The 11,058-nt window shown below is 62.5% G+C and overlaps 1 protein-coding gene across 2 annotated transcripts; it reads right to left on the bottom strand.

The window, feature by feature from the left end:
• Positions 1-56: 56 nt before the first annotated feature.
• MMP11 (matrix metallopeptidase 11) lies at positions 57-10,173 on the bottom strand. 2 transcript variants are annotated; one of them, XM_032602412.1, is made up of 8 exons: positions 10,047-10,173; positions 4,704-4,933; positions 3,657-3,800; positions 3,443-3,576; positions 3,059-3,300; positions 2,725-2,941; positions 1,784-2,041; positions 57-928 (listed from the first exon to the last, which is right to left on the bottom strand). In XM_032602412.1, the coding sequence occupies exons 1-8, from the start codon at positions 10,155-10,157 to the stop codon at positions 795-797; spliced, it is 1,470 nt and encodes a 489-aa protein (XP_032458303.1). In that variant the 5' UTR covers positions 10,158-10,173; the 3' UTR covers positions 57-794. The 2 variants fall into 2 exon arrangements, with proteins under 2 accessions (XP_032458303.1, XP_032458304.1); XM_032602413.1 differs by having other exon boundaries at positions 2,725-2,937; positions 10,047-10,167.
• Positions 10,174-11,058: the final 885 nt, after the last annotated feature.

Raw genomic sequence — 11,058 nt, 5'->3', positions numbered from 1 at the left:
CCCAGCTCTCCCCCCATCCTGCCCTTGCAGTCACAGAGACACCCCAGGCAGGCAGGTAGAAAATGAGCATGTTTAATGACAGTCTTCAGTAAAAAAAAAAAAAAAAAAAGAAAGAAAAGAAAAGCCTTTATACACACTGTACACATTTACATGGCTTTGGAGGGCTTGGTGTGGGGTGAGGGCTGGAGAGGATCCGACCCGTGATAGGATTGAGGTATGTTGGGGCCTCCAGGTCCCAGGGTCTCTGGCAGGAAGCACCCCCCTCCCCAGCTGCCTGGCCCTTGTGCCCTAGATCCTGGGGAACAGGTCTCCAGAACCACCAACTGGAAGGCAGCCAGTTCCAAGCACCTACCAGAGCTGACTTCTCAGGAAAAGACAGAAGGCACAGTGCCCTGGGACTCACATGCCAGCACCCTGTGTTACCCCACAGCCAGGACAGTGAGGGCTCCAACTCTCCCAGCCCCGCTGAGGTGCTACTCTGAAGGATGGGGACAGAGACCCAAGGCAGCTGGGTTTGACTGTGACCAGCACAGGTTGGGTGGAGCTGGCCTGAGGCCACCCTCACCCTTAATGCCGGAGCCTCCCTGCCCAGTCTGAGGCAGTCACTGGCAGTGGCCACGACCCGCGCGGCCCTTCCTGCAGTCCTGATGGCAGTGCCCGCCTCCCCTCCAACCCCCGAGTAGGCACAGCTCCATGCCGCGCCCAGGGCCCACAGCCACAAAGGTGGCCATGGTCTCCAGCCGATGTCAGTGTCCTGGCAGGGGTTAGGGGCCCTGAGGACATCCAAGCCGTGGTTAGCGGAAAGTATTGGCAGGCTCGGTACACCCAAAGAAGTCGGGGCCCACGAGGCGGGGGAAGCCCTCCAGGGCCTTCACCTTCACAGGGTCAAACTTCCAGTAGAGGCGGCCGCGCAGGAAGTAGGCATAGCCTGAGGAGACAGGAGGGTCAGGCGGGGCGGGTGGACACAGGGGCAAGTCCCAGTGGGCAGACCTTGGCCACTGCTGAGTTCCTTGAAACCTGTAGACCCCAGGGTGTCCCTTCCAAAACCTCCCTTTGGGCAAGCCCTTCTGCCTGCCACAGGGTCTGATCTGAGCTACCACCCAGCCTGACAGAGGCCAGAGCCTCGGAGGCCCAACTCCTGCCCCTCAGAAAAGCAAATCCCACCCCTCTCACCACCTCTCCTGTGCCTTGAGTCAGATGGGGGACACTGGCAACCTGGAGCCCAGGAGCCCGAGGCCACTACAGGACAGCTCTCCCAGCAGGTCCCGATGTGGGGGAGCACAGAAGCAAAGGGGGGACACGGGAGAGAGCGCTGGACTGTGAGTCCCAGATCTAGTGCTTCAAGATCACAGGAGGCAGGTGGCTCTTGGCTAGAAGCAGGGACTGCCTGCGTGGAGGTCCTGGTTCTGTCCACCTTGGTGGCCCCGGTTAGGTACCTCACCACCTGAATCTCTGTTTGCTCTTCTGGAAACTGGGTTCATAACAGATGCTGCATTGGGAAATCGCATGAGACGTGTACAGAGCTCAGCACTGTGCCCAGAGCCTCATTGGCCCTCAGCAAGCAGCAGTTATTACTTCACCAGGCACGACCGAGGGACCTCGGCAAGTCCTTGCACCTCTCCTCATCTGCAGCACAGGGGTCTAGCACTGCCCTGGCACGAGGAGGGGGTGGAGAAGGAGTTCGCCAGGCAGAGGACCCACAATGAGAGCTAATGCCCAGCCACCACCGGTGAGAGATGCAGCCACCACCCCGCTTCCCCCAGCCACCCCACCCCCAGCGCACCGTCAGCATCCTGGAAGGCAGCGTCGATCTCAGAGGGCACCCCTCGCCAGTCGGTGGCCCGGCGGGGCACAGGGCTGTCCACACGGCGGGTGCTGGGGTGGAAGCGCCAGTAGTCTCCGCCTCGGAAGAAGTAGATCTTGTTCTTCTCGGGGCCCCAGACCAGGGCGGCGTGGACCAGGGACCCCAGTAGGCCCAGCTCAGAGAGGGGTGCGGGGCCCAGGACTGGCTTCTCACCATCGTATACCCAGTATTGAGCTCCTGTTAGAGAGTGGAGGCTGCAACAAGCTGCCCAACTGCCACATCCAGCCACTGTGGACCCGCCCAGCCACCACCATGGCCACGGACTTTCCCAGCCTCAGTTTCCTTGTCCATAAAACATGAAGGCCAGCAATGCCTGCTTGGCACCCCCCACCCCCAAGTAGGACATTGGGCAATGCAGGCACTGGGAGGTACACGTGGGGAAGTTTAAGCAGCAGAGAGGCCGCCTGGGCTCCTGCTCCTTCCCTGCACTTGGCTGCCCCGGACAGGCACCTGCTGCCCATCCCTGGGCCCAGCCCTGCCGCAGCAGGCCCTAGCTGGGCAGCATAGCTGCCCGCAATGCTCCAGGCTCTCGTCTCTGCCAGACCCAGATCACATCCCTCTCTGCCTTTTCCAAGCTGTGTCCTCATGCAGGTCACTTCACCACCTCTGAGCCCCGGAGCCTCATCTCTAGACCAGGGGTAATAATCACACATGCTCCATGGGGTGTGATACCTTCAATTCTACTCCAACCTCGAGAGCCGCTTCCTCTAGGAAGCCTCCCAGCTGTGCCCAGAGGAGTGAGCCATACTCTTCCTTGGCCCCAAGAGTTCGAGGCACACTCCATCTGTTCATCATGTCTGCCGTCTGTCCCTACCCTTGACCATGATATTCCTGAAGTGTGACCTCCAGCCCCCACTCACCTTGGAAGAACCAGATGTGGCCCTGGGCATCCTCGAAGGCTGCATCCACGGAGGTGGGCAGCCCCTGCCAGTGGCGCGAGGCCAGCGCAGGGTAGCCAGGCTGCAGCTGGCCCCCACGCAGCCGCCATACAAAGCCTGCCTTGAAGAAGAAGAGTTCGCCGCGGATGGTGGCGACCGCATCAAAGGAGACCTGGCAGGCATCTGGTGGGGCATCTGGCTGGGGTAGGAGAGAAGGGTCAAAAAGAGCCTGCACTGGAGCCACAGAGGCCAGCAGTGGGGGTCGGGGCTGGAAGCAGGGCCTCACCTCCTCCCTCCCCACCCTCCTGGGCCTCACCTCCAGTGGTGCAATCTCGTTGGTGTCCACCCCGGCCCCGGGGCCCAGGTCTGGGGGCCTAGAGGTAGGGGCTAGTCGAGGCCGGCCGTAGAGGTGCTGGATGCCCCTGCGGTCATCCGGGCTGAGGCTCAGCGGGTATCGGAAGGTGTAGAAAGGGGACATGAGGGCCTTAGCAGCTGTCGTGTGCTGCAGCCCAAGCACATGGCCAAATTCGTGGGCTGCCACCTGCAGGAGGTCTGTGCCTGGAAAAGGGAGATAGCCCAGCAATCCCCGAGCTCCTGCAGCAAGACACTGAGCTGCGGGCCCAGCTCAGGGACCTCGGCAAGTCCCCATTCTCTATGATGTTCAGTAGCCCCATCTGGAAAGTGGGTCCCCAGCCCATACCCTGGTTGTCCCCGATTGTCCAGGTCTCGTCATAGTCGAAGTGGACATCCCCTTCTCGGTGGGTCTTGGGGAAGAAGGCGTGGGCCAGGATGCCCCCAGGTCCATCAAATGGCAGGTTGTCTCCATGCCAGTACCTGCAGGGGGGTGGGGGCAGAGTCAGTGGCTGCTGATGGGTGGGGCTCATTCCTAGAGGGGTCCCCGGCCACTGGCTCACCTGGTGAAGTCGATCATGATGTCAGCGTGGCCCTCGTGCACCTCGGTAAAGGTGAGTGGCGTCACATCACTCCATACCTGTAGGGCCTCTGCCACCGTCTGCCGCACCTGTTCCCGCACCAGCTGCCATGGGAACCGGAGGATCCTGGGGGAGGAGCAGGGGCCTGGACCTGGCTCATGGGGCAGCGTCAGCCCCTGATGGCTGTTGGGCCAGGAGTTGCCCCTGGATGCTGCTCAGTGGGGGAGCAGGCATGCACGACACAGGCCAGGTGTGCCCTGGGCCTCAGGTGTGGCACACCAGTCCCTCTGCCACATGGGCACATCTTTGTGTGGGTTTGCGTCCTCAGGTGCCCATGAGTATCTGCATTGGGTGGAAAGAACACAGGACCAGGAGCCCCGAGGCCCACCTTCTAGACCTGACTATACCACTCACTGTGGAGAGACCTTGGGCCCTAGACCTGCCCCCTCCTGGTTCCCAGCTCCCCACCCAGGATATTTCCAGAGCCCCCAGCAGTCTCGGCTCCAATGCCTCGGGGCACCACACCAGTATTCACACCTTCTCTCCCAGGATGAGCCCCGCTGCATCACCCTGAGGGGCCTCAGGTCACCTGAGCTATTACCTGTCCTGCCACTGCTGCTCCCTACCTGCTCGGATCCCAAGTTGCAGCGATAGATATGAACCCGGTGTGGATAACACCTAGCTCGCTGAGAGGAGGGGCCGTGTCTGCCTCATTCACCACAGAATCCCAGGACCTGGCCCTTAGTGCATCCCCACAGAGACTGCCTGGCTGACTGAAGGCTGTGTCCCCACATGTCTACGGTGTGACCAGGCATGTGCTGAGACTCCTCTGCTGAGGGAGAGCATGGGTACAGGGGGTACCATCTGTGTGAGCATCTAAGTGTGGATTTGGGGTGTTGACCCAGGGGGCTCGGGGGCCAGTGGATACACCCGCCTGTTACCTTGGGGATCTGGCACAAGTGTGTCTCAAGAAGCAGGGTGAGGGCGGTAGGTGGAGGGCGAGAGCCTGCTCGCAGCCCCTGGCCCTACCTGTAGGTGAGGTCTGTCTTTTCCCAGCGCCCGCCCGACAGCACAAACCGCTTTTGTCGGTTGTGGGCGCTCGGCCCGTCCAGCGGGTCAGGCACGCCGCAGCGGGGAGGTCTGGGGCCGGCGGCAGGCTGAGGGGCCTCCTGGGCGGTTGGGGCAGATGCCGGGCTGCTGGGAGGAGCTTCACGCCAGGGCTGTGGACCCCTTCTCACTGGGTGGCGGCGGTGGGCATCCTGTGCGGGAGAGAGGATGCAGGGACCTGCTCAAGCCTTGGGTCCTGGTGGCCCATGGTCAGAGGTGTGGATGGTCAGTGCACCCTCACTTGACCCCAGCCGGCCGTGTCGATGGCCAAGCTGAGGCCGTCACGCAGCAGGGCCCTTTGGCACAGGCTGACTGGCGTCCAGATGCTGATTCCAAGGCCTCCTACCGCCTCCTGCCCCCTTGTGGAGGGCCTGGGCTGCCGGGCACCTACTCCCGCCATTTGGGCTGGTGAGGACTGGATCGGGGTGCAGCCCTGACTGTACTCTTCACACACCCAGGAAGGGACCCCACAAAGCTTCCAAGGAAAGGCCAGGGAAGCTCCCCCTCCACGCCCCCAGCAGATACCTTTCCACCTCCCTTTCTTCCTGGGTGCCCCCGGCCCCCACTCTGCCCTCTCCAGTTACGTGAGCTGGCTCCTGCCCAGGACAGCCACTGCAGCCACTCCCCAGCGTGGAGCGGCTGCAGTCCTGCCTCAATCTGCTCACCTGACAAATGGGGACGATACTTCCCCAGAGCGTGGATCTGAGGATGAACCAGGCAGTGCACACAAAGTGCGAAGGGCACCGGGAACTGAGGTCTGATTGCTGGGGGCAGTCTTGCTCACGCCCTGCCAGGGCTGGGTACACGGCGGGGCTAGATGTGCTCTGTTTGCCCCCTCCACGGGGGTATGTGGGGCAGACAGTTACCAGACACCCAGCCCCACCGTGCCAGAGCCCATGGACCACAAACAGTGATTCTGACCTGGAGCTCCCACCCTCCGAGACTCCCAGGATGGAGGTCGCAGTTCTCATGCATGGAAAAAACAGAAGCTCAGAGAGGTAGAGAGACCCAGCGGGGTCACCCAGCAAGGGCATGGCCGGGCCAGGTGAGGACTCTAGCATCCCAGGCAGGGGGCAAAGGCCCGGCTTGGGACATAGTAAAGCTGGGGGAGAGGCACAGAGCAGTGCCGTCTGCTAAGAGACTCAGCGCCTGTCTAGTCTGGGCCTGTCTGGTCAGGGCCGCTGTGGCCTCCCCACAGCCATATTTGGGGCGGGAGCTGGGCCACCCGGGCCCCACCCTTGGCCTCAGTCTCTGGCGGCTCTCCCAGGCCCTGGGTGCCCCAGAGCTCTGATGAGCGTCCTAACCCCCCCAGCTCCCGATTCCAGAGCCACCAAGAACTCAACACCCTGGAGCCACTCAACCCCCAAGGACTCCCCATGATGAAGGGGTCCTCTAGACACCTGGAGCTTCTGGGGTGTGAGGCCCTGGGCCAGTTTTCCCCATTTCAGAGTTGCTTCTTGAACGGCTGATCACCTGGCAGAGCCCAGCCATACTGAGTGTGCCAGTACTAAGTACTGATGGCTGTTGCAGCTCACCCGTATCTAGGCTAGGACGCTGCCAACTGCTCCACGGACACGCTCTCAGGCCCTGATGGGACCTCCCACCATCTCTGCAGTCATCATCCCCATTTCTCAGGTGAGGACCCGGAGCCCAGAGAAGTTAAACAACTTGTGGGGGGCACAGCTGGCAGGTGGCGGGCTGTCTGCACTCACAGCCCACCCGCTACTTGCTACTCTGCTCTGCTCTTCAGGCTGGGGTCACCCTACCCCTGGAGGAGGGACCCATGCTGGCCTCACCTTGGTGACAGAAGAGAAGGAAGGGGAAATGATTAAGTACCTGCCACTTCCCAGGCACTCTGGAGGCAGGTTCACTGAACCTCCCCCACCCCCATCCCCGGCATAAGTTGGGGAGGATACGCATGCCAGGTCTCACATCAAGGATGTGGACCCCAGACTTATGTGACGAGCCATGACGGCCTGCACCTTCCTCTCCCCAGGAAGGTCTAGCCCATAGACCTCTAGGATAAATAGATTCCTTACCCCCAACCCTGGCCAGGGTCTGAGGACCCTCCCCAGGAAGGCCAGGGCTGCGTCGTTCCTGGGAGCCCCAAAGAGCCCAGAGCCCAGCCTGAAAGCTCTGTTTATGCCCGCGAGCAGAAATTGCTCCTCTCCTCTGCCCCACCAGCGACGCCTGAGCAGCCAGCCACAGAGGGAGGGTGGGTGTGCCTTCCTTTCCTGCTCCCACGAGGCACCAAGTCCTCATGGATCCCCCATGAGGACCCCTGGATCATGGAACTGTCAGTGCAGCAGAAAGAGCCACGGGCTGAGATTCAGAAGGCCCAGTTCTGTGCTGTGGAGACCCTGGATGGAGTGACCGTGGGCAAGTCACTGTCCTCTCTTAGCCTCGACTCTCCTATCTGTCAGATGGGAATGGTACCATGGCAAAGGGCTAAATGACCTCCATCTGTAATGCCCGCTGCAGCACCTGGCGCAGAGAAGAGCCTCTTCCTGGTCTGGCTTCTTGCCCCGTGGGCCCTCCCCTCCCACACCTGGGAATCTGCTCCACCCAATTCCCTACAGCTCCCCTGAAGTTTCCAGACTTTAAATCGTAACAAAGGAGTTGCAGCTAGAAGGGAGCTCTCAGGCCCAGAGAGGAAAGTGACTCGTGCTGGGTCCACCCACGAGCCAGGGGCCTCTTGCTCCCCGCCCACATCACGTTCATTGGTACTGGAGAGCGAATGAGCAGGAGGCACTAGGATCAAGGCCCCTGGGCAGTGGGTTCTTTTTCTTGGAGCCCACCATTTGAGGGCTCTTGGCCTCAGTTTCCCATTGCTGGGATAGGACACATGCTCCCTGCCCTGCCGACCTCCCGCACTCTCTTCCCCAGTCCTTTCCGGCCTGGGGCCAGGGGCCCTCCCTAGCTGCAAGGCCTGGCACGCAGCAACCTGATTCCTCAGATGGGTGTGCCAGTCCCCCCAGGGCAGCTGGGAGGCAGTGAGGTGGGGGGTGGGCATAGACCACGCCTGGCCTCATCTACAGCCCTGGGGGATTGGGGAGCAGGTATCACCCCATTTCCCAGTGGAAGAAACAGAGCCCAGAGAGGTCAAGGTCTTGGCTCAGGGTCACACAGCAAGTCAGCCAAGAGCTGGGCTTAGACCTGGGGTTCATGCCTCCCCACCCATAGCCCCCCATCCCCCCAGCTCTGGCCTGTCTCCAAAATCCACATTCCTGAGAAATGCGCCTCTTTGGAGAAGGTCTGCCTCCTCCTCGGCCAGCTGCCTCCCTCAGCCTGCCCTGGGGAGGGTGCCCAGCTCCTTCACCCCACCCTTCTCTGGCGGGCACCAAACCACAGCCTCAAACATACTCGAGGAATTTCTTGGGGAACTCAGTCTCCTGGCTGAGCTAGAGACTTGGGGTCAGCCCCTGGGTCAACCTCCAATTAGGAAAATGGGAAGTACCTAGCAGAGGGGAAGTGAGGGAGGACCCCAGACTGGAAAGTGCTGGGTCTGTTTGCTGTTGGTCCAGCGGGACAGTTACTCATAGCTACTCTCTCTACTGTGGGCAGGAGGTGACCCTGAGGGGAGGGCATTTGGTTAGACTGTGAGGAAGGCAGGGAGCATCACCACGCCATTCTACGCCCCTCTGAGGCTCAGAGAGATCAAGCAACCTGCCCAAGTCACACCGCTAGTGGGGAGGCAGGTCCATCTCCCCCCACCTCCCCCCGCTGGCTCCAGAAGGGAAGGCAGCATCCACCCCACTGGGCGGCGGGGCTTTCATCAACCCTGAAGGCTGTGAACTGGGTTGGATAAATATTTACAGAGCTTTTCTGGCCCTGCCAACAGCAGTCCGGGTATAAACACATCGGAGGCGACCCCAAATGCTCCCTGCATATCTGCAGCGTGACAGACAACGGCCCAGCTCAGACCCAGACCCGACTGACACCGCACGAGCAGCAAAGTAGCAGCTGCAGGTGACGTCTCCAGTGTGCCTGGCTGAGCCCTCTCCTGGCCTCACCTCATATACTCTGCAGCCCAGCAGCAGGCACTCTTGCCTCCCACCCACCCAGACAAGACTGGGGTCGGGGGTGCTGAGGCTCCAGAGGGCTCACCTAGGGTCACGTGGTTCAAACCCAGGTCTCTCCTATACCCGAACCCCATGGATTCAACAGCTACCCAGGGTGATTTCTGACTCTGCCCCAAGGTCTAGGGGACCAGGAGGGGCTGGGAAAGAGGCAGGGTCCCTGGACTGAGGTGCCCACCACCCCTTCTGTCCTCTCCTGCTCCTATAGCCAGGGCAGGGGAGGGCAGAGCTGGCGTGGCTGGACAGAGGGGCCCAGACTGGCCAGACCCTCCCTCCTCACTGGACTCGACCTGCCACCTCCCTAATGCTCCATCCCTGCCTGGGCTGGCTGGATGCTCAGCTGGGCGTCTGAGTGGGCTGGGTACCCAGCGGGCTCTGGGCCTGCAGTTGCCCAGGCTGTGACCCCAGGCCCACCTGGCCGCCCCTGGGGACTGGTCCCCCCAAGCGCCAGCCGGAGAGGAGGGTGCAGTTTTCCCAGGCACACACAGGCTGTCACACATGCCGGGACCTCCTTCCTCTCCAGATCACACCTTCCTCTCCCTTCCCTGTCTGACCCTACGCCCTGCTCTCTGAGGGTCTCGACTCCCTGCTCTCGGCCCCTTCTTTCTCACCCAACTCATATAACACACACTAGCTCTCACACTCATGCTGCCTCCTGGCTCCACGCTCCCCAATATCACCACTCTCAGGTGCCAGGCGGTGGCGCCTCCTCCAGGCTCAGACCCCATTTCCCCGGCACTGGCTGCCCTCCCCAGCGCTTCCTTAACCCTCCAGCCTGGAGGTGTGCTCACGGAGGCCACACATCTGGAGGCTGACGCCAGCCTGAGACCTGCTGGGCTTTGTCCCTGCAGTGAATAGGGGGCCCTGTAGCCACTCCCGCTGTACCTCCCCCAACACACACCCCAGTATCTCGGCCGGGCCGCCGAGGAGCAGGTCCCAGAGCTGGGAGGGGGGTGCGGAGTCCCGCTCACCAGCCTGAGCGATCCCGGCGCAGGCTCCACTTGCACACCTCCAGGGACGGGAAGCTCACTATCTATCACGCCCCCAGGGACCCAGACAGCTTTTCGGGTAACGGGCCGCGCCGGGCCACCCCGGGCATCCCCGTGGGTCCAGCTCGGCCACCGGGCCCAGCCCGCGTGCCCGGCGCCCCTCGGTGGGGGGTGGCCAGCTGGCGGCGGGCACTCACCGGCGACCGCGGGGCCCGGGCCAACAGCGGCGGCGGCGGGAGCAGCAGCAGCAGCAGCGGGAGCAGGAGGGCGCGCGGGGCCGCGCCGCGGAGCCGGGCGGCCCAAGCCATCCGCCCCGGGGCTGCTGGGCCTGCTGGGCCGCGCCGGCCGCCGCCCCTTATAGCCTCCGCCCCGCCCCCGCCCGCCCGGCCCCCGCCCCCACGTCTTTTGTTCTGCACTCGCCCCGTGCTGGCGGCCAGGGTGGGGGAGGTGGGCGGGGAGGGCTGGCCAGGCGGGGGCCGGCCCGCGGACCCAGTCCTTCCCGGGCGGGCCGGCCCTGCGGTCTCAGGGGCCTGGTGCTGGGGGACCCTGGCCAGCCGGTGCTGATCCGGGCCTCAGTTTTCCCCGATGCGGTGGAGAGTCTGAGAGGCGCCGCGTTTCATTCCTCCCCCCTCCTGACCAGGCCACCTTTGGAAGGCGCATCCTAGCTGGTCTCCCTGGGGCCTGACCTCTGACCTCCTGTTAGCCTGTGACAGGTGGCGGTACCCACGGGCAAGTTCTGCCACTCCTCAGAGCCTCAGCTGATCCATCTGGAAGACGGCACTATAGCCCCTGTGAGGAAAGGGATATTAAAGTGTGCCCCAGAGGAAACTGAGCATATGGAGGCGGCTGGCCAGGACCCCAGCTTGGCGCAGAACCATAGACAATTATAGATGGGGAAACTGAAGCCCTAAGAGGGAGGGACGAGATCAGGCTTTTCCAAACCAGCAGGCAGGCAGAGGGGTCAGAAGGCCCTCTAGCTGGTCAGCTGGAGTGAGGGTACGGTCAGAAAGCCATTGGGGGCAGTGTCTGAGTGGGGCACTGGGGGCCCAGGCTGCCCCTTGGTCAGGGACTAACAGGCTCCTCTGAGCCCCTCCGGCCCAGCCTCCTGAGACCGAGGATAAGTAGGTGAGAATCAGAGGAGCGGGTGATGACCGCACGCTGGAAGGGATCCTCCAGGCTCATATACTCTCTGTGATGACCCAGGGATCT

Source organism: Phocoena sinus, chromosome 14, assembly GCF_008692025.1.
Source record: "Phocoena sinus isolate mPhoSin1 chromosome 14, mPhoSin1.pri, whole genome shotgun sequence".
NCBI lineage: Eukaryota > Metazoa > Chordata > Mammalia > Artiodactyla > Phocoenidae > Phocoena > Phocoena sinus.
Note: the sequence above shows the minus strand (reverse complement) of the source record. Positions and strands in the feature narration are given on the sequence as shown.

Excerpts from the sequence above, each read along its gene's own strand:
- MMP11 (XM_032602412.1), bottom strand. The coding sequence starts at position 10,157 with ATGGCTTGGGCCGCCCGGCTCCGCGGCGCGGCCCCGCGCGCCCTCCTG. Across the intron at positions 4,934-10,046 it reads CCCGGGCCCCGCGGTCGCCG|GATGCCCACCGCCGCCACCC; the intron begins GTGAGTGCCCGC and ends TCTCCCGCACAG. Across the intron at positions 3,801-4,703 it reads AAGACAGACCTCACCTACAG|GATCCTCCGGTTCCCATGGC; the intron begins GTAGGGCCAGGG and ends CTCCTCCCCCAG.